This window comes from Urocampus carinirostris, chromosome 5, assembly GCF_059441175.1.
Source record: "Urocampus carinirostris isolate Australia breed hairy pipefish chromosome 5, RoL_Ucar_1.0, whole genome shotgun sequence".
Taxonomy (NCBI): domain Eukaryota; kingdom Metazoa; phylum Chordata; class Actinopteri; order Syngnathiformes; family Syngnathidae; genus Urocampus; species Urocampus carinirostris.
The window spans coordinates 30,985,339-31,007,317 of record NC_142353.1 but is presented as its reverse complement, the minus strand read 5'-3'; the positions used below and the strand labels follow the sequence as shown (position 1 = coordinate 31,007,317).

The window sequence follows — 21,979 nt, the reverse complement described above, 5'->3', positions numbered from 1 at the left end:
TGTAGCATGGAATTTGTAAGAAAACGTACAGTTCAAATGTCTACCCAAACCCGAAAAAGATAAAAAGACAAGAGTTTAAAAAATGCACATACTTGATGAATGAACTGACTGAAGCTGTGATCAAGACTTGAGCCAGGAGATGGCGGCAGAGCATAACAGAGTTTCAAATTCGTGATAGCACCTTTAAGCACTAGATACAATTAAAAACTATAAACTACCTAAGTATAATGCTGTCACCACCATGTTTGACAATGGCGATTTTGGGGTGATGTGTAGTGTTACTCTTACGCCAAATGTAACGCTTTCATTCAGCGCAAAAAGTTCAAATTTGGTCTCATTTGACCATAGCACCTTGTCCCACATGTTGTATGTGTCTACCATGTGGCTTCTTTAAAACGCCAAACTTTTTATGGTATTCTTTTAGAAAGAGCTTTTTTTCTGGCCACTCTTCCATAAAGAGCAGATTTATGCAGAGTAAGACTAAGTTGTCCTATGCACAGGTTGTCCCACCTCAGCTGTGTATGCCTGCAGGTCATCCGATACTTCCGAATTTTAGTTTTAAATATAGTGAAGAAATATTGAAATTATTTGGTTCCTCTTAACGATTTTGATTAACATGTTGTTCATTCTTGGAAAATATTTTCAGTTTTTAGCGTAAAGTTTGAAGCCTTAAATGGGGCAAAATGACAATTTCTTGGGGGGCCAAAACCTTTGATAAGCACTGTAAGTTGTCATAAATATTCTTGTCTCTCCTCAAAAACCTTCACAATGAGCGCGTGCATTGATTTTCCAGGCTTTTTGTGTCATTGTGTAACATCGGGGTCTCTTTTGGGTTGGTTGTTGACTAATTATTGACATCACAGATTGAGGATAAGGTGAACTTTGTGCTGGGGTCCACACAGGCGGCCGTCTTGTGAGAGATTTACTGTGCTTCCGAATTGTTGCTGTCAATGGCTACCAGCAAAGATCTCCCTTTTTCTCTGGACTCGTACCATGTCTCCGAGGAATTTGGCTTTATTTTACCAGAGCCTCTGGTAAGTTCAAATGCCTGTGGTTGTTTTTTTCTTTCCCAATCTTGTTATGCAGTATTGTTTGGAAGCGGGTATAAAGAGCTTATAGTAAGCAAATGGGGCCTTGACATACAAATAACGATATATATATTAGAGGGAGTTTTCGTACTTGAAAAGACTCAAAATTGTGCATATACAAAACTGGAATACTCAACTCATTGCTAAGGCTGTTGACGATGCCAATCGGATGGAATCGCCGAAAAAAAACAAGTTAGAAGCCAAGGAAAAACTGATCAAATGTTGAAGAATTGAATCTTGTAAACCAAATTTAATCTACTGATAAGCAAACAAATATCAATATTTCCTTGATGTAAAAATCTCAATCTCAGGAACATTAAATGAAAGCAGTCAGTATCATTCAGGCCGCATCAGTAGCCTATTATCTATATTTTAGCAAAAGAGGGCTAAAATCACTTCAAACAATAAAATAACAGCAATTCAATATCTATCTACTATCTAATAGAGTGCAACGAAAATTAACATATAGTTTGTAGTATAATAATCAAAATCATCTCAGGGGCTGAAGAAAACCTCTTTGGGGGCCGAATATGGCCCGCAGGCCTTGGTATTGAAATAGGTGCATTAAAATGAAATTTTCTACTGGATACGCCTATAGAAAACTACAACACTGAATTTCAAGCTGAGGCAATTGACAGACAAATTGACCCAGGGAAGGCGCATTTCTGTTTGCTTTGTCTTGAACTCTATTGAAAAACGTGAACACTAAATCATTCTTATACAAACTTATTTGTACCTAACTTCTCAGCTCACATCTGTTTCTTTCTCCCTGTCCATTGTCAACTTACCCAGGGGTCAAATACTCAAATTACCAGGAACCAATGTAAGTTGCTACGATGCAATTCTTTGCATTGGGTTGCACACATGAAAATCTCAGATAAAACATAATTATACATTTAAATATTTTGCACATTTGATTGATAAAAAATAATGATAAAAGCGCAAATAGTAAAGCATTAAGACTTAAGAAACTAAATATTTGAGTAGTAAAAACAAACTAATACCATTCGCATGTACTTGAGCGTCTTTATCCTTCATATTTCTGAAAATGAATGGAACTATTAACATGGCTCTGCACATGGTTTCAGTGCATTAGTTATTATAATTATATAATTATAATTATTGATAATTTATTGTGTTATTCCATTTTATCTGAAATTGTATTGATTAAAGTAGCAGCTGTCACACATGTCTGACTCCTGTGATGTATGTCGACATAAAATTAGCAAACACGACCAACTTTATAATCATAAAACATTTCCCAAAATTGAGTCAAGGCAGAAACTCTAAAACGTATGTGCAAGGTGCATCTACTACTCTTTAAGCTCCAGTTCAACTATCTTCTTACCCACCCTGGCAGACCATTGTTCCGCATTTGAAATAAAAAACAAAATTTCACATTTAGATTGCAAAAAATGATTGATTGAATCTGTTACGTTGCTGAAACATATAGTGTGTGATGTACGCACTGTCATGGGTCTAACCAGGAAGTAGTTAGAAATTCATAGTGCAGGGGAGAAACTTTTATCGATCTCAACTATTTGCAGCTGAATACTGAGCCTTGGCTTACTAATTGGCATGGTGGTAACATTCATATCAAATTCTACACTGGCTTTAAGCTTACATATTATGGTGGGGCCCCAAACTATCGTCTTGGGGACCCCAAGCTTTTGTTTTGCGGGCTGCAAATGGCTTGCATACAGCAAGTTTGAGACCACAACCCTGATTAAATGATCCAACATAAACCATGCTTTTTTTTCTATATTCATGTCCGAAAGCAAAAACTTCCACCTTACTACCAACCATGGATGGACATAGCCTAGCGAGTCCCAGAGCTGGTTCTTGCACACGAGTTGCGCTCCTACATCAAGAAGGTGAGTGGGGTCTGGGTATTGACAGAGCAAGTTCATTTCGAAGGTGAGTGGGGTCTGCGAATTGACAAAGCAAGTTCATTAGGTAACTGGGGTCATGATATCTTCCCAGATGCCGCAACTCAGCATTCAGTTCTTGCTGAGTTATCGGGAATTGCGGCTAGCCCACTTGGCCCTTGGGGTCATGACTATGGGTTACGTTTGGCAAGAGGGGGAAAACGACACAGTCAAGGTAATACATGGTCTCTGATCAACTGTGCACTACAATTCATCCATCCAGCCATTATCTGCGACGCTTTTTCTCAGTAGGGTCCAGAGGGTGCCGTGGGCAGTGGGCAGGGAACACCCTGAACCGGTTGCCAGCCAGAGACAGACAACTAACACCCAGGGATAATTTGTACCTGCCAATTAACATGACATGTAGGTCTTTGGAATGTGGAGAACACGCAAACTCCGCACAGGAAGGCTGGTTGCTGGATTTGAACCCATGACCTCAGAACTGTGCCACCGATGCGCCAACCACTCATCTTCTGTGCCGCCTGCAATACAATCCGAGGGATTAAAAATACGGTACATATAAGTATTAGCAATGGGAGGGTACTGATAGTATTGTATAAGTGCGGATGCCAGATTTTTTAAAGGAACGAGTACTTCCTATCAAAGCAGAAGCCAATATTGGCTACCTTTAGTGACCTCTAACAATCAGAAAACAGAGTAATGAAAATGCTATTGAGTAAAGTAGCATAAAGAGAGCTATTGAATGAGAATTTGAAAATATTAAATGTCAGTAATTTAAAAAAAAAGTAACAGAATTTTTCATCACTGTGTTATTGTATGGAGTATTGGCATTAATAATTATGGAAAAATAAAAATATTCTAAAAACATTTGGATTTTTTTATGTAAGGGTTCATTTGTTCTGTTTAATCTTATATTTTGGAAACAAAACAAATCAGTTATGAGGGGTTGGAGCAAGGTTTTATAATACTTCTGTCACGGTCGCCGTGGCGACCAGTCTGCCGCGTCCCGAACTCAAGCTGAAGTAGATCAGCTGATTGCTGGTTTGCTACTTAAGGCTGGGTTGTGGGTTTGGCGGGCGCTGGCTCATTACACGTTCCTCGGTCTGTTATGCCTTGTCCTGTTTTAGTTTTAAACATTGTCCATTCTGTTATGCCTTGTCCTGTTTAGTTGAGTTGGAAGAAACAACTGTTTGTTCTGTCATGTCCCAGAGTTTTGGAAAACTTTTATTTTGGTGAATAAAAGTTTTGGATCGTTAGGCAATTGAGTTCTCCCTTCCTGCCTCCTGCCTCCGTTGCGGTCCGATCACTCCTTCCACTCCACCACGCCTCGTGACAGAATGAGCCAGCCACGACAAGAACTCAGCGAATGATCCCAGCGCGACTTGGGGAGAGCTGGAGAACGCAGTTTGGCAAGCGCCTACTGAGGTAACCTTCCCTGCCCGTTTTAACCACGGCCCCGCCCGTCGTGGCCATTGCTGTGCCTCGAATGGGGTCCCGGGAAGAATTGACGCCTGCCTGCCCGACTCCCGTGCCGATTGCCTGCTATTCCGTCTCCCCTGCGTCCCAGTCCGACTCCGACTCCGCTGCCCGTCGGGTCGACTCCGACTCCGCTGCCCGTCGGGCCGACTCCGACTCTTCGGCCCGTCGGGCCGACTCCGACTCCGCGGCCTGCCGGGCCGACTCCGACTCTGCTGCCTGCCAGTCCGACTCTGCTGCCTGCCAGTCCGACTCTGCTGCCTGCCAGTCCGACTCTGCTGCCTGCCAGTCCGACTCTGCTGCCTGCCAGTCCGACTCTGCTGCCTGCCAGTCCGACTCCGACTCTGCTGCCTGCCAGTCCGACTCCGACTCTGCTGCCTGCCAGTCCGACTCCGACTCTGCTGCCTGCCAGTCCGACTCTGCTGCTCCTGTTTTGCCGGTTCTGATTTTGTCTCTCGCCTGTTTTGCCGGTTCTGATTTTGTCTCTCGCCTGTTTTGCCGGTTCTGATTCCGTCTGTCCTCTGTGTTTGCCGGTCCTGATTCCGTCTGTCCTCTGTGTTTGCCTGTCCTGATTCCATCTGTCCTCTGTGTTTGCTGGTCCTGATTCCGTCTGTCCTCTGTGTTTGCCGGTTCTGATTCTGTCTGTCCTCGTGTTCGCCTGCCGGACCCCCCCACCCTGCCGAGCGTCGACCCATTCCGGGGCGTGAGGTAGTATTTTTTTTTTCCTTTTTTGGGGACCTCAGGAGCTGTCCCTTAAAGGGGGGGCTCTGTCACGGTCGCCGTGGCGACCAGTCTGCCGCGCCCCCGAACTCAAGCTGAAGTAGATCAGCTGATTGCTGGTTTGCTACTTAAGGCTGGGTTGTAGGTTTGGCGGGCGCTGGCTCATTACACGTTCCTCGGTCTGTTATGCCTTGTCCTGTTTTAGTTTTAAACATTGTCCGTTCTGTTATGCCTTGTCCTGTTTAGTTGAGTTGGAAGAAACAACTGTTTGTTTTGTCATGTCCCAGAGTTTTGGAAAACTTTTATTTTGGTGAATAAAAGTTTTGGATCGTTATGCAATTGAGTTCTCCCTTCCTGCCTCCTGCCTTCGTTGCGGTCCGATCACTCCTTCCACTCCACCACGCCTCGTGACAACTTCTGAATTATAGAAAGCTTTAGTAACTGGGTTTTGGCCCATGCTATTTCAATTAAGACATATTCAATAAAGATTCAAACAGAACAGAACATGCTGAGCTAACCTTTCCCAGGAGCAGATTTTGTTAGTCACTTTAGCAAATTTTGGCTAAGTATGCTAAGTGTGATCAATCCGGGGTATCAAGGTGTGGGTGCTTTAAAAAAATCTTTGAATCTATAAATTAATCCTGCGGTACTCGTTAAAGTTGTCCTTAATCAGTAGCATAAAAGTACAATATTTTTTATATTAATTATGTGTTAACAATAGCCAATTCAGTTCAAAGAGCCTTTACAAATGTTCTTTCCACCCGCCTACCTGCTTTCATCCTACTTTTAGCAACACTGTTCCGGGACGCATAACACATTAGGTTGAAGGAAAGGGGGATGGGGAGCACACTGCGAGGGGAGGGATGTTGGAGATTGACCTAATGCCCTTCATTGCAGTTTTTTTTAGTGTAGCATGGAATTTGTAAGAAAACGTACAGTTCAAATGTCTACCCAAACCCGAAAAAGATAAAAAGACAAGAGTTTAAAAAATGCACGTACTTGATGAATGAACTGACTGAAGCTGCGATCAAGACTTGAGCCAGGAGATGGCGACAGAGGGTAACAGAGTTTCAAATTCGTGATAGCACCTTTAAGTACTAGATCAAATGAAAAACTATAAACTACTTTTAAGTATAATGCTGTCACCACCATGTTTGACGATGGTGATGGTGTTTTTGGGGTGATGTGCAGTGTTACTTTTCGGCCAAATGTAACGCTTTGCATTCAGTGCAAAAAGTTCAAATTTGGTCTCATTTGACTATAGCACCTTGTTCCACATGTTATATGTGTCTCCTATGTGGCTTCTTTCAAACGCTAAACTTTATATGATATTCTTTTAGAATGAGCTTCCTTCTGGCCACTCTTTCATAAAGAGCAGATTTATGGAGAGTATAACTAATAGTTTTCCTATGCACAGGATGTCCCACCTCAGCTGTTGGATGCCTGCAGGTCATCCGATACTTCAGTTTTTTAGTTTTAAATATGATAAATATTGAAATTATTTGGTTCCGCTTAACGATTGTGTTTATCATGTTGATTCTTGAAAAATATTTTTTAGCATAAAGTTTGAAGCCTGAAATGGGGCAAAATGACAAATTTCTTGGGGGGGCCAATACCTTTGATAAGCACTGTAACTTGTCATAAATATTCTTGTCTCTCCTCAAAAACCTTCACAATGAGCGCGTGCATTGATTTTCCAGGCTTTTTGTGTCATTGTGTAACATAGGGGTCTCTTTTGGGTTGGTTGTTGACTAATTATTGACATCACAGATTGAGGCTAACGTGAACTCTGTGCTGGGGTCCACACAGGCGGCCCGTCTTGTGAGAGATTTACTGAGCTTTCAAATTTTTGCTGTCAATGGCTTCCAGCAAAGATCTCCCTTTTTCTCTGGACTCGTACCATGTCTCCGAGGAATTTGGCTTTATTTTACCGGAGCCTCTGGTAAGCTCAAATGCCTGTGGTTGTTTTTTTCTTTCCCAATCTTGTTATGCAGTATTGTTTGGAAGAGAGTATAAAGAGCTTATAGTAAGCAAATGGAGCCTTCATATACAAATAATGATATATATATTAGAGGGAGTTTTCGTACTTGAAAAGACTCAAAATTGTGCATATACAAAACTGGAATACTCAACTCATTGCTAAGGCTGTTGACGATGCCAAACGGATGGAATCGCCGAAAAAAAACAAGTTAGAAGCCAAGGAAAAACTGATCAAATGTTGAAAAATTGAATCTTGTAAACCAAATTTAATCTACTGATAAGCAAACAAATATCAATATTTCCTTGATGTAAAAATCTCAATCTCAGGAACATTAAATGAAAGCAGTCAGTATCACTCAGGCCGCATCAGTAGCCTATTATCTATATTTTAGCAAAAGAGGGCTAAAATCACTTCAAATAATAAATTAACAGCAATTCAATATCTATCTACTATCTAATAGAGTGCAACGAAAATTAACATATAGTTTGTAGTCTCATCTCTCATCTCATCAGCTGTACCGCTTATCCTCATTAGGGTCGCGGGGGGGCTGGAGCCCATCCCAGCCATCTCCGGGCAGTGGGCAGGGGAGTTTGTAGTATAATAATCAAAATCATCTCAGGGGCTGAAGAAAACCTCTTTGGGGGCCTTGGTTTTGAAATAGGTGCATTAAAAATTTCTACTGGATACGCCTATAGAAAACTAGAACACTGAATTTCAAGCTGAGGCAATTGACAGACAAATTGACCCAGAGGAGGCGCATTGCTGTTTGTTTTGTCCTGAACTCTATTGAAAAACGTGAATTCTAAGTCATTCTTATACAAACTTATTTGTACCTAACTTCTCAGCTCACATCTGTTTCTTTCTCCCTGTCCATTGTCAACTTACCCAGGGGTCACACACTCAAATTACCAGGAACCAATGTAAGTTGCTACGATGCAATTCTTTGCATTGGGTTGCACACATGAAAATCTCAGATAAAACATGAACATAAATGTAAATATTTTGCACATTTGATTGATAAAAAATAATGACAACAGCGCAATTAGTAAAGCATTAAGACTCAAGAACCTAAATATTTGAGTAGAAAAAACAAACTAATAGCATTCGGATGTACTTGAGTGTCTTTATATTTTATATTTCTGAATATGAATGGAACTTTTAACATGGCTCTGCACATGGTTTCAGTGCATCAGATATTATAACTATATAATTATAATTATTAATAATTTATTGTAATATTCCATTTTATCTGCAATTTTATTGCTTAAAGTAGCAGCTGTCACACAAGTCTGACTTCTGTGGTGTATGATGACATGAAATTAGCAAATACAACCAACTTTATAATCATAAAACATTTCCCAAAATTGATCTAAGGCAGAAACTCTGAAACGTATGTGCAAGGTGCATCTACTACTCTTTAAGCTCCAGTTCAACTATCTTCTTACCCACCCTGGCAGACCATTGTTCCGCATTTGAAATAAAAAACAAAATTTCACATTTAGATTGCAAAACATGATTGATTGAATCTGTTACGTTGCTGAAACATATAGTGTGTGATGTACGCACTGTCATGGGTTTAACCAGGAAGTAGTTAGAAATTCATAGTGCAGGGGAGAAACTTTTATCGATCTCAACTATTTGCAGCTGAATACTGAGCCTTGGCTTACTAATTGGCATGGTGGTAACATTCATATCAAATTCTACACTAGCTTTAAGCTTACATATTATGGTGGGGCCCCAAACAATCGTCCTGGGGACCCCAAGCTTTTGTTTTGCGGGCTGCAAATGGCTTGCATACAGCAAGTTTGAGACCACAACCCTGATTAAATTATCCAACATTAACCATGCTTTTTTTCTATATTCATGGTCGAAAGCAAAAACTTCCACCTTACTACCAACCATGGATGGACATAGCCCAGCGAGTCCCAGAGCTGGTTCTTGCACACGAGTTGCGCTCCTACATCAAGAAGGTGAGTGGGGTCTGGGTATTGACAGAGCAAGTTCATTTCGAAGGTGAGTGGGGTCTGCGAATTGACAAAGCAAGTTCATTAGGTAACTGGGGTCATGATATCTTTGCAGATGCCGCAACTTAGCATTCAGTTCTTGCTGAGTTATCGGGAATTGCGACTAGCCCACTTGGCCCTTGGGGTCATAACTATGGGTTACGTTTGGCAAGAGGGGGAAAACGACACAGTCAAGGTAATACATGGTCTCTTATCAACTGTGCACTACAATTCATCCATCCAGCCAATATCTGCAACGCTTTTTCTCAGTAGGGTCGAGAGGGTGCTGTGGGCAGTGGGCAGGGGACACCCTGAACCGGTTGCCAGCCAGAGACAGACAACTAACACCCAGGGATAATTTGTACCGGCCAATTAACCTGACATGTAGGTCTTTGGAATGTGGGGAACACGCAAACTCCGCACGGGAAGGCTGGTAGCTGGATTTGAACCCATGACCTCAGAACTGTGCCACCAATGCGGCAACCACTCATCTTCTGTGCCGCCTGCAATACAATCCGAGGGATTAAAAATACGGTACATATGAGTATTAGCAATGGGAGGGTACCGATAGTACAGTATTGTATAAGTGCGGATGCCAGATTTTTTAAAGGAACGAGTACTTCCTATCAAAGCAGAAACCAATATTGGCTACCTTTAGTGACCTCTAACAATCAGAAATCAGAGTAATGAAAATGCTATTGAGGAAAGTAGCATAAAGAGAGCTATTGAATGAGAATTTGAAAATATTAAAAAATGTCAGTAATTTAAAAAAAAAGTAACAGAATCTTATATCACTGTGTTATTGTATGGAGTATTGGCATTAATAATTATGGAAAAATAAAAATATCCTAAAAACATTTGTATTTTTTAATGTAAGGGTTCATTTGTTCTGAGATCACAATTTTATATTGTAAATATAAAATGGTAGCACAATGGTTAGCGCATGTGCGCCACAGCTCTGAGGTCATGAGCTTGAACCTTCCTGTGCGGAGTTTGCATGTTCTCCCCGTGCTTGCGTGGGTTTCCTCCGGGCACTCTGGTTTCTTCCCAAATTCCAAAAATGTCAGGTTAATTGTCCCGTCTAAAATCGTCCCTAGGTGTGAATGAGAGAGTGGTTGTATGTCTCTGTGTGCCCTCCGACTGGCTGGCAACCATTTCAGGGTGTCCCCTGTCTCTGCCCGAAGATAGCTCGGATGAGCTCCGGCACCCCTGCGACCCTCGTGAGGATAAGCGGTGCAGATATTGAATGAATGAATGAAAGGGGGCCCCAAATCAAATTTTGCTTAGGGCCCCATGAGGGCTTGGGCCGGTCCTGCTGCAGTTCTTTAATCGTATAACTATCACTATCCAGGATGGCATTATGAATCTGAAAATATTCTGAGGTCTTTCAAGATTTCACATAAAGAGAATTAAGAATTTAAGCAATCGTCCTTGTTATATTTACACAAAAGACACAGTCATTAACCGCCCATTTCTCTGTGCTCTGTGAAAAAAAAGCCAGGCTTGACCATGGCTGGATGGATCAGTGACGGTTCCCGTTGGAAAATGTAAAAGAGGCTTACATGTTTGGGATACAAAGAAAGCTGACACATGTTCTGTGTGCATAATCTTCTTCCTAGATGCTGCCACAAGCTCTGGCTGTTCCCTACTGGGAGCTGTCCCAGCGCTTAGGACTTCCTCCAATTCTCACCCATGCTGACGCCGTGCTGGCGAACTGGCGCAGGAAAGATCCAAAGGGGTGATGTCGACTATCTTTTGAACACATTTTTGTTGCTACTTATAAAAACTGTTATTTATCTATTCCCTCCCTATTTTTGCATTTACAGGCCCTTAGACATAGAGTGAGTACATTTTAGATGCTTGCATGATTTCCAAATGAATTCAAAGGTATTCCCAAATTCTGAAACATGCAAAACGTACGGAATTAGCACATGGTTTGTGCGTAAAATCTATTTATATTTCATTGATACATTCCAATTATTTTCCTATATAATTTATCTTGAAGACATCGTGTCTTGTCTTTGTTGTCCTAAACTGTGACGTCATCTGAGGAACACTAGCCCTCTAGCATTCCAGTCTCCATATTGATTTTGGTTTTAATTAAAGGGGTTTTAAGCAAAGTTTTGGTAGTTTTTGTGTGGAATGCCTTGGCGTTTTGTCACAGATGGATGATTTAATGGTACAATAATGCTGCATTCCACAAAAGTGGGAAGTCTGATTAATCCCACTCGGATGGTATCAGATACGACGTCAAAGTGTTCCAAGCGAATGCAAACTGCAAAAATGGCTGATTGCGAAAAGTTGTTTTGTATTGTTCTCATTAAAAGACACTTGGACCATAAAATCAAATCGTGTTAAGTGAGGTTGTATAAATTAATTAAATCAATTTAATAATGAATGTATACAGATAAATACATTTTTATAATCGTGTAAATTATGTTTTGCCATTCAATGTCTGTATTTCCATGGGCAACGTCTGATCAGAGCAACTCAATGAAGTGGGGGTACATATTATTTTCCGACTATGCGGCGAGGAACTCCCTACTTGAGTATCATTCTAATTATATTTTCTTCCCAATTTTCTGGAATGCAACATAGGGTGAGCAACCAGAAAATTTGAGCTAACTGGCAGAAAAACAAACAGAACAAAACACACAAAGTCGCCAAAAGGGGGCAACCAGGACCAAACAATGGCAAAAATAACAAGGCTGGCGGACCTAAAAACACACAGTGAACAGCCAGGCTAACTGGGAACCACCAACCAGAAGCAGTAACAGCTATGGTAACAAATGCTAACCCAGCAGAGAATAAACAAACCAAGGAACACTGCAAAACTGGCCCTAACGCTAGGCTAGCCGATCAGAAAACGTGCAGTGAGCAGCCAGGATAACTGGGAACCAACAAAAAAAAGCACCAATAACCACAGTATTAAAGGCAAAGCTGTTCGGTAATAAGCCAAGGGAAATGTCAAAAGCTAGGTAAGCCGATCAAAAAACACATTAATCCCACTTGGATTAAATCCCACAAAGAGTGTCAACCGGGAGCAAACAAAACAGGAAAGCCTTAGTGCAACTCCAATGCTAACGGGCAGGTAACCGGACAAAATCATACCAACAGCAAGACACGCAGTGGAAAAAAAACGAAGAGGCGCAATCACCCGCCTAAAAGGAGGCGAAGGATAAAATGAAATTGTAAAGGCGGCAGGTAAACCTACTTCACGCAGCTTTTGGAGGTCGGAGCCTGCAACTGCAACAAAACAGTCACAAAGCCCCCAGCGACAGGGTAAATAAAGTTCCAATTCCTCCAAACAGAAATGAGCGGTATGCATTTGCTATCAACTGCAAATCACTTTCCGTTTTGGAGCTCGCCTTATATCTTCTGTTAATAGGAGTCGCTGTACCGAACATGCCAGATGGGTCAAATTTGAGACAACATTTCTTGAGTGGAACATTTTGCATTGCGTTTGCATAATAAAAACTACACATTCTGTGCCTCATATAAAAAAATAGATGTTTGGGAATACCTTTAAAAGAGTGCAACATGAACAAAAGCTCAACTTCACGCAGGAACTTGGAATTGTTGGTCAGTATCCCTGGTGGTGAAAGTGTGCGCGGATTCTTCATTGTGACCTTGATGGTGGAGCTTGCAGCAATTCCTGCGTTGAGGGTGAAGATTTAGTCATTTTTTTCTGTTTTAAACTTAGGTTAGAACAGTGTTTTTCAACCAGTGTGCCGTGACACCTTGTCTAGTGTTGTAGGAAATTGCCCAGTTTGTAATTTGCAAAAAAGAGAGAGAGAGAGAGAGAGAGGGATAGAAGGATAGAAAGATAGGATACTTTATTTATCCCTGTAACGAAATTCACATTTCCAGCAGTATCATGTTTAAAACAGAAAAAAAATAGGATATATAGAATATAACATATAGAATAAAAAGCATTTATATAATGTTCCAAAGAATTGACACTGTAATAAAAATGAAGCAAAATATGCAAATGTAAGGTTAGGGTTTAATGTGGTCTTTTACTCCCGCGGGTGGAGTTAAAGAGCCTCATGGCATGAGGGAGAAATGATCTCCTCAGTCTGTCCGTGGAGCAGGACAGCTACAGCAGTCTGTCACTGAAGCTGCTCCTCTGCCTGGAGCTGCATAGTGGATGTAGTGAATTGAATTGAATTGAATTATTTTTATATACTATATTTTCTTCACGATAAGGCCCAGTGGATTGTAAGGCACACCCCGAGAAAATAGTATTTTGTGATATATTTTTCATATGTAAGGGCACAGTACTACTAAAGGCATGGAATTAAATCTACAGTTGGATTGAGGGTGGCATAAAAAAACAAAGAACATCTAAATTAAAATGATTTAGTTGATAGTACATAAATGAACAGGGCGGCACAGCGGCTGAGTGGTTAGTGCGTCCGCGGCACAGTTCTTAGGTAATGGGATCAAATTCAGCTACCAGGCTTCCTGTACTGAGTTTGCATGTTCTCCCCGTGCTTGCGTGGGTTTCCTCCAGGCACTCCGGTTTCCTCCGACATCCCAAAAACATGCATATCAGGTTGAATGGCCGGTTCAAATTGTCCCTAGGTGTGAATGAGCGAGTGAGTTATCTGTGTCTGGGTTCCCTGCGACTAGTTCAGGGTGTCCCCTGCCCACTGCCCGGTAGGGGCTCCAGCACCCCTGCGACCCTACTGAGGATAAGCGGTGCAGATAATGGATGGATGGGTGGATAAATTAACAATATGACATCTGGTTTCACTAGTAAAATACATTTTAGTGACAAATAATTATGTTAATTACAATAGAACACTGAAAGACCACTATATTATACTGTATACAGTATCATTTAACAACAATACAAACACGAGTATGCAAATTTGTACAAAACGTTACCATAAACAAAACTCTTCATTCAAGTAATTACACTATGGAGCAAAATACTTGAAATAGAGTGTAGAGTTGCCAATGACGCGTTGTGACTGTTTCAGAGCATTCCTAAAGTGATCAATGGGGTCCGAAGCGGTGATACTAAAGCTGTGACCAAAGCCTTAGAGGACATCAGCCAGTCTATAGACTGCATGAAAGACCGTCTCAGATTAATGCATGGTAAAAGTCTAAATTTTCACATTTTTTATAGCTTTTTAACCAAACATGTTCCAATAATTGTTTTATCCTCTATTTATTCCATAAAGCGCATGTGGATCCATCGATTTTCTATGGAATCATGAGGATCTTCTTATCTGGGTACCCTTCTCTTAATTTTTTTTTTCAATTTGAGATTTCTGAGGACTACAAACTCCATTTTAACTCTATAAAACGGTACCTCGAATTTTTACCTGAAAGCCTAAAAAGGTGTACCCAAGGTAAAACTGAAACTGTACTTTTTGAAGGATCAGCATCGTTTTGGTCTCTTTTTGAAGTCAGGTTTATCTAGTAAGATAATATGATATATAACGTCCAAATGATTTTTTTTAAAAACATTTCTAAAAGAGAAAAAAAATACATATACTGTATGTATGCGCAGAGTAGCTTATAACGCTGTGGATGTGTTCTAATGTGGATGTTAATGATAACATTCTATGACAAAAAATAAATAGATAAATCAAACATGTATAATCAAATGGCATTTTGAGTTTTTCTGCAAAAGCTAACCATATTTAGCTTGAATGCTAATTGTGCGGATTCATAGTATATCAGAAACATGCTATGCAAAACCAAAGACAAAAAAGGGTACAATCTAATGGCTTTTTGAGGTTTTTCCTGCAAACCCTATTTAACTTGAATGCTAATCGAGCTTCTTCATATTAGAGCAAAAACATGCTAATACTGCTGAAATACTATGCAAAAATATCAAAACGATTATAATTTAAAGGCATTTTGAGTTTTCTGCCGGACTAAACCCTATTTAGCTGACTAGATTTTTATTTTTCTGGTGAGCCAAGATTAATAGCATTGTAATCATTCACAATAAAGGCATTAATCTATTATATTCTAGAAAATTACCCACTAAACATTCAAAATTTTCAATTTAATAACTTCCTTTTTTTAAGATATCGAGAACTGATTGTTTGTAATGCAAATCCAGTGTCAGATATAAGAAGCATATAAATAAAATGGTTCCAAATTCCTCCAAACAATACAAACTGCACAAAAAAAATCACATGTTCTAGAAGGTTTTCATAACAATTTGCTCTCTTTTTCTCTCCTATATACGGTACTCTTATTCTCACTGATATTTGGAAATGTTTCTACACTTTATCAAATACTGCATTCAAAACAAGTGGCAAATCAGATATATTTGACATCTTTGAACTTGGAGGTCCAAGTTGCACCGTGCTGACTCGTCAGACAGAAGAAACGATCTGTGTGTGAAAAGCAACAACAATTCAATAGTTGAAAACTCACAACTCAATTTAGCATGATGTTGAATAACTACACTATCCTGAATTAACATATTTACGAGAAGTTGACATTTTTAGATTTTCCTATGACGCTAGAATCCAAGTGAAAGTGAGCGACAAAAACCCAATTTCTTGAATGAAGCGTTAAGCTCACAGTTAAAGGAGATGCAATTCTACTGGAAACCGCGAGGCATCAGCTACTTGGCCCAGGTGAAAAACGAAACGGTGTGAAACACCATCAGAAGGCACATTGGACCCCACTGTGCGCACATGAAAACTGCAGTGGTTTGGTCACGTTACAAGATCATAAGGACTGGCCAAGATAATTGTCCAGGGCACAGTCCAAGGGGGCAGAATAAGAACTGGGTCCACAACATTAAGGAATGGAGTGGTGCCAACTTTGCCATGAACCGAGAACAGGACAGAGTTGTGTCCTCATTGGTTCCTCGACGACCCATGCAGTTAATGGATCCGTGAATTGAACCATGAACACCATATTCAGTAAACCATTCACCAGTGATTTTGGCACAGTGATCAGGCGCCAGGTCGTGCTGAAAAATAAAATCTTTATATCCAAAAAGGTTTTCAGTATATGAAAGCATAAGGTGCTCCAAAGTCTCCTGATAGCAAGCTGCATTGACCCTGCCCTTGATAAAACCCAGTGCACCAACACCAGCAGATAACATGGCGCCCAGACCATCATTGACTGTATCTACTTCCCACTGGACTTCAGGCATTTTGGCGTTTTCTTCTCCCCGGTCTTCTTCCAGACTCTGGAACCTCGCTTTCTGTAGGACATGCAGAAGAAGAACTAGGCCCACAACATTAATAAATGGACTGGTTTTAACTTTGCCATGACTCAAGAACAGGCCAGGGACTGTCAACAGTGGAGAAAGCTGTCCAGAGTTGCGTCTTTATTGGTCCCCTTACAACCAATGCAGTTAAGGGATCCGTGAACCGTGAAAAGTCAAAGAATAACTTAATGCATAACTATGTACATATATTATGGTATTGTTTTTCCTGTCAGTTAGGTTGTGTCATATTTTGGCTTCTTGAAATGACGAATAAACACCTCTCATTGTATTTATCCGTAGCGATTATTACATGAAAAGCCTACTTGTTTTTAAAAAGTCTTCGAAACACTGAAAATGATGATGTGTTCCATTCAACCTCGTTAAAATGTCCCCATATTAATACAAAAACCTTGCATTTGAACAAGTGTGTGTAGACCTTTGTTTAAATTCACTGTTTGTGGACCATGCTTTTCTAGATGGAAAGACAACCCGTGTATGCCAAAAGGTTTGGTTTATGAAGGTGTCCAGACAGAACCGATGGAGTATTCTGGAGGGAGTGCTGCGCAGAGCAGCTTATTGCATTGCTTTGATGAGCTTTTGGGAGTCGAACACGAGACAAAGAGCGGTAAGAGATGTTTTTATTCACTTTACATTGCAAAAAAACAATTGATTAGCCTATTAGCAGACCATGTTGCTCATTTTAAGTATCATTTTCTCTTATTCTTAACCATTGTTTTCAGTAAAATAAGAAAACACACACTTAAAACAAGAACAAGAACATTAGATTCTGAGAGACAGAACTGGAGTAGTAGTGGAACTGAGCAAGCCTGTGGATAAGAGAGTACTCGGTTGGTTTGGACCCATGGAGAGGATGGATGAAGAGCGAATGTTGAAGAGGATCTACAGAGCAGAAGTAAATGGAAGGAGACCAAGAGAAAGGCCGCGATTGACGTGGATGGATGAGGTTATGAGTGCACTGTAGGAAAGAGGTCTAAATATAATGGAAGCTAGAGCTCTTGTTGGTGATAGGAAGGAGTGGAGAGGTGTTGTGAAAGGACAGTGGGATTGTGGACTTGTTCTAAAGGATGGGCTGGGCACCCTTATGATGCAGCAGAGGTAAACCAGTGAAAGCTGTCTTTTGCTATCCAACATCTCCTAGACGAGGTTATTTTGCTAATTTTAGAGGTATCTTTTCTTACTTTATTCAGGAAACAAAATAACATTTCTTGAAATAAGAGCAACAAAAATCATTAATATTAAAACAGTAAAAGGCGTGAAATACTTCAGTAGTGTGTGTAATCAATCTAAAATATATGAAAGTCTAATGTGTATCAGTAGATTACAGAAAATTATGAACTACATCACAAAATTTTATTTTTTAGGAGGACCTGTATATCAAAACTCAGAGACGAGAAAAAATGTAGAATAATTGTACATAGAATTTTTTTTTGTAGTGTTCTGCAAAAATTGTATTCTTACACCATCAGCAGACATTTTTCCTGATTTTAGCAATATTTTTTGGATTATTTTAAGACGTTTTAATCTTGTTTCTTTAATAAAATAAGAAACAAATTTAATATTTTGTTCTTATTCAAAGAAATAGTTTTCACCCACCTTAGACGTAAATACTTACCGTATTTTCATGGCCATAGAGCACTGTTTGAAAGGGCGCAGTCTCAGTCACTGGTTCTGTTTTGTTATTTTACACATACACGAGGCGCACCGCACGATCGGGCGCTGCAGCCTTCTGTTGTGGCCACTGCTGTTGTGCTAAACCTAGACTCACCTTCACGTGAACAATGTTTCTCCGTGCTGCGTGGTTGGTGACGTTTCCTTATGTCCTAATGAACCTTGCTATACAGTAGAGACTACGATCACATTATGTTTTGATCGTGCGAATCATTGTGCTGTAAACACATTATACAGAATACAATTGTTCCCTGAGTATAATTTAACCACTGACACTAGAGAGACAGAGAGATTACTTAACATATAACGTTTTTGGGGAAATTTCTAGTGTGTTTGAAACAATATTGGATTCTTAATGTGAGCTAAAATAGAACATAATTTGTCTGCCATGTGAAAGAGAAAATTTCATTTTTTATTAATACACTTTACTACTTAAAATGCGAGCACTTTTTTGCTGGGCTACAAGCAACTGCATGATCTTGTTTTCCCTGATTCCTTTTTCAAGGTTACATTGTTGATTTATCCTAGGCAGAATTTTATAATTTTTATCTATATTTAGTTTATGTGGTCTTTTATTAGCGTATTTGATATTGGTTAATCCAAAAGTAATTGACAGTAATTAATTATTTTAATATTATGGTGACTACAATTTTTATTAACTTTATCGGATTGCATTTTCTTATTGTACCCCTCCCAATCGTGTTTACCTGGAGAAAGGGGTTAAAGCAGGGGTGTCAAACTCATTTTAACTCCAGGGCCACACGATAGAACAAACATTCTGTCGGGGGCCGGACAAGTAGATTAAAGAGAAAGAAAAAGAGATAAAGAAATAAGAGAAAGAGGGAGGGAAAATAAGAGAGGGCGGGACAAAGAAAAAAAAAGAGAGGGAGAGAGCGTGAGAAACAAAAGATAAAAAGTCGTGAGAGAGGGGGAAAAGAAAGGGAGAGGAAGAAAGAAATCCAAATAATAGATAGACAGAAGGAGAGAAAAGAGAAAAGAAAGCGCAAAGGGTATCAAAAGAGAAAGAGAAAAGAGAGAAAAGGAAAAAAGAATGTTAGAGCAAAAAAGGTTAAAATACACAGAGAGAGAAAGAGACAAAGAGCAACAAAGGAAGAGAAAAAGAGAGACACGAAGAGTGAAAGAGACAGAGACAGAGAGTGGGAGAAAAGGGGTGGAAAAGAGAGATAGAGAGGAGAGAGAGAGAGAGAGAGAGAGAGAGAGAGAGAGAGAGAGAGAGAAATAAATACAAGTACAGTGTCTTTGTGAGTGGGACCTGGCTTTAGCAACATCAAGTTGACATATTTCAACTTGCAGCTTGTTTTTCTCTTGCGCTTCTCTGAGTGTTGTCTCGCGGGCCGGATTCAATCCGTTAGCGGGCCTGATCTGGCCCACGGGCCGCCTGTTTGACACCTTAGGGTTAAAGCATATCAAAAATGGGATATTACACTTGTTAGGATGATTTCATTTTTTGCAGCAGTACATTTTAAGTGGCGATTTTTTTCCTCCCGCAGGTGGCTTTCTAACATGCATGCGAAACTACATGTTACCCGCTCACAAGCGATTCATCCAGGACATTTCTTCTCAAGCGTCCCTGAGGATGTTTGTGCAACAGCGGCGCAACCAGCGTCTAACTGAAACTTTCCAGGAATGCGTCAGCAAACTCTTGGCTCTACGCAGTTACCACATCACAGTGGTCACTCGCTACATCACCGTCCCCGCCGCCAAAGCCCGGCGGCTGCGCGACCGGAACGAGGACCAGGAAAACGATACCCTCAGCAAGGCCCCCGTGGCCCTCGAAGAACGGGGCACCGGCGGCACAGGCATCATGAGCTTCTTAAAAACTGTGAGGAATCAGACCAAAAACACCATGTTGCCTGAAAGCAGCAAAGAACAACAGCTGATGCGGCGTTAGCAATACCGTAAATTTCGGAATACAAGACGCTCCTTTTTTCTGTCTTTTAAACACTGCGGCTTACAATACGATAAAGGTAGACGCTTGCTTAGAACTGGTGCGGACCAGGAAAATCCGACTGTTTCCAGTAAATTACAGACTACAGGACGCTACTTATTGTTGACATTTTAAATGGTCTTAAAATAAGATGAAGCTAGAAGCTGACTTAGACCTGGTGCGGACTAGGAAAATCCAACTGTTTACCGTAAATTCCAGACTACAAGCCCCTACTTTTTGTCCGCATTTTAAATACTCGGTCTTGAAAAACAATCAAGCTAGTAAGAAGATGCTGACTCGAGTCTTAACAGTAAATTCCAGACTACAAGCCGCTACTTTTTGTTGACATTTTAAATTGTCTTAAAATAAGATGAAGCTAGAAGCTGGCTTAGACCTGGTGCGGACTAGGGAAATCCAACTGTTTACCGTAAATTCCAGACTACAAGCCGCTACTTTTTGTCCGCATTTTAAATACTCGGTCTTGAAAAACAATCAGGCTAGTAGGTAGAGGCTAACTCGAGTCTTAACAGTAAATTCCAGACTACAGGACGCTACTTATTGTTGACATTTTAAATGGTCTTAAAATAAGATGAAGCTAGAAGCTGGCTTAGACCTGGTGCGGACTGGGAAATCCGACTGTTTCTAGTAAATTACAGACTACAAGCGCTACTTTTCTTTGACATTTTAAACTCTGCAGCTTACAGTTCAATGCAGGTAGATACTGGCTTAGAACTGGTGCGGACTAGGGAAATCCATCTGTTTACCATAATTTCCAGACTACAAGCCCCTACTTTTTGTTGACGTTTTAAATTGTCTTAAAATAAGATGAAGCTAGAAGCTGGCTTAGAACTGGTGCGGACCAGGAAATCCGACTGTTTACAGTAAATACCAGACTACAAGCGCGAATTTTTTTCTACATTTTGAACTCTGTAGCTAACAATACAATGCAGGTAGATGCTGGCTTAGAACTGGTGCGGACTAGGGAAATCCAACTGTTTACCGTAAATTCCAGACTACAAGCCCCTACTTTTTGTCCACATTTTAAATACTCTGTTTTGAAATACAATCAAGCTAGCAGGTAGATGCTGGCTTAGAACTGGTGCTGACAAGGGGATCCGAATGTTTACAGGAAACTTCAGATATAAACGCTACTTTTTTGACATTTTAAACACTATGGTTTACAATACAAAACAGATAGAAGCTGGCTTAGAACTGGTGTGGACCAGGGAATTTGACTTTACAGTAAAGCGCTACTTTTTTGACATTTTAAACTCTGCGGCTTACAATACGACGCGGCTTTTTTGATTTTTCTCACAAAGTGGATCGTCGCAAGAGTGTCGGTGGCAGGGGTGGGCAATACTGGTATTTTTGCTATTAATCCGATATAATTGAATACAGGATCACATTGATCGATACTGATCCAACACTAACACTTTTTGCTTGGAAATCTTGTGATCACTGAGTAATTGAACTCCTCCCTCCTTAGTTACTTTATTATGACGATAAAACAGCCAAAAAATTGTCTATTTTTTATGAATTGACAGTAATAAAAAATATATTAGTATTTGAACTATAATCGTTCCTGATCAAAACCAAAGTGTGTCAAACCAAAAAGACAAGGTCAAATGAAGATTATAATACTTTCCCAGGCACAATATTTTGAAGGTTAAGTCAAAGTGCAAATCGTGTAAAAAATTCAATGTACAAACCTTTAGGGCCCGGTCACACAGCCTCTCACGGGCGTATCGAGGCTGAATCACGGCCAGAAATTTCTGCCTGTGAAGCAGACGCTGTTGGACGCTTTGAGATCGCCATACAGACGAGATACAGCAGTGCTTTACACGCGGTCGGAAATTCACACGCGGTTGGCCGCGCGAACAAGTTTTGCGCTGCTCAAAACTTTATGAAATGAAATGAAATGATCTGCATTTATATAGCACTTTTCAAGTCAATGACTTCCCAAAGCGCTTTACAATGTGCTCCACATTTC

General features: G+C 40.3%; 1 protein-coding gene across 3 annotated transcripts; it reads left to right on the top strand.

The window, feature by feature from the left end:
- The first annotated feature begins 880 nt into the window (after window positions 1–880).
- Window positions 881–20,062, top strand: ido1 (indoleamine 2,3-dioxygenase 1). Of its 3 annotated transcripts, none has more exons than XM_088335146.1 (10): window positions 881–1,034; window positions 9,029–9,124; window positions 9,234–9,353; window positions 10,777–10,895; window positions 10,984–10,998; window positions 12,724–12,823; window positions 14,146–14,263; window positions 14,350–14,401; window positions 16,829–16,977; window positions 19,553–20,062. In XM_088335146.1, the coding sequence occupies exons 1-10, from the start codon at window positions 951–953 to the stop codon at window positions 19,951–19,953; spliced, it is 1,254 nt and encodes a 417-aa protein (XP_088191272.1). In that variant the 5' UTR covers window positions 881–950; the 3' UTR covers window positions 19,954–20,062. The 3 variants fall into 3 exon arrangements, with proteins under 3 accessions (XP_088191272.1, XP_088191271.1, XP_088191273.1); XM_088335145.1 differs by lacking the exon at window positions 881–1,034 and adding an exon at window positions 6,962–7,115; XM_088335147.1 differs by lacking the exons at window positions 881–1,034; window positions 10,984–10,998 and adding an exon at window positions 6,962–7,115.
- Window positions 20,063–21,979: the final 1,917 nt, after the last annotated feature.

What these genes read in the sequence shown, in the direction of transcription:
- ido1 (XM_088335146.1), top strand. Translation starts at nt 951, where the DNA reads ATGGCTACCAGCAAAGATCTCCCTTTTTCTCTGGACTCGTACCATGTC. An exon ending in GGGAAAACGACACAGTCAAG is followed by an intron (nt 9,354 to 10,776) that starts GTAATACATGGT and finishes TCTTCTTCCTAG; the next exon opens with ATGCTGCCACAAGCTCTGGC. An exon ending in CAGCAATTCCTGCGTTGAGG is followed by an intron (nt 12,824 to 14,145) that starts GTGAAGATTTAG and finishes TGACTGTTTCAG; the next exon opens with AGCATTCCTAAAGTGATCAA.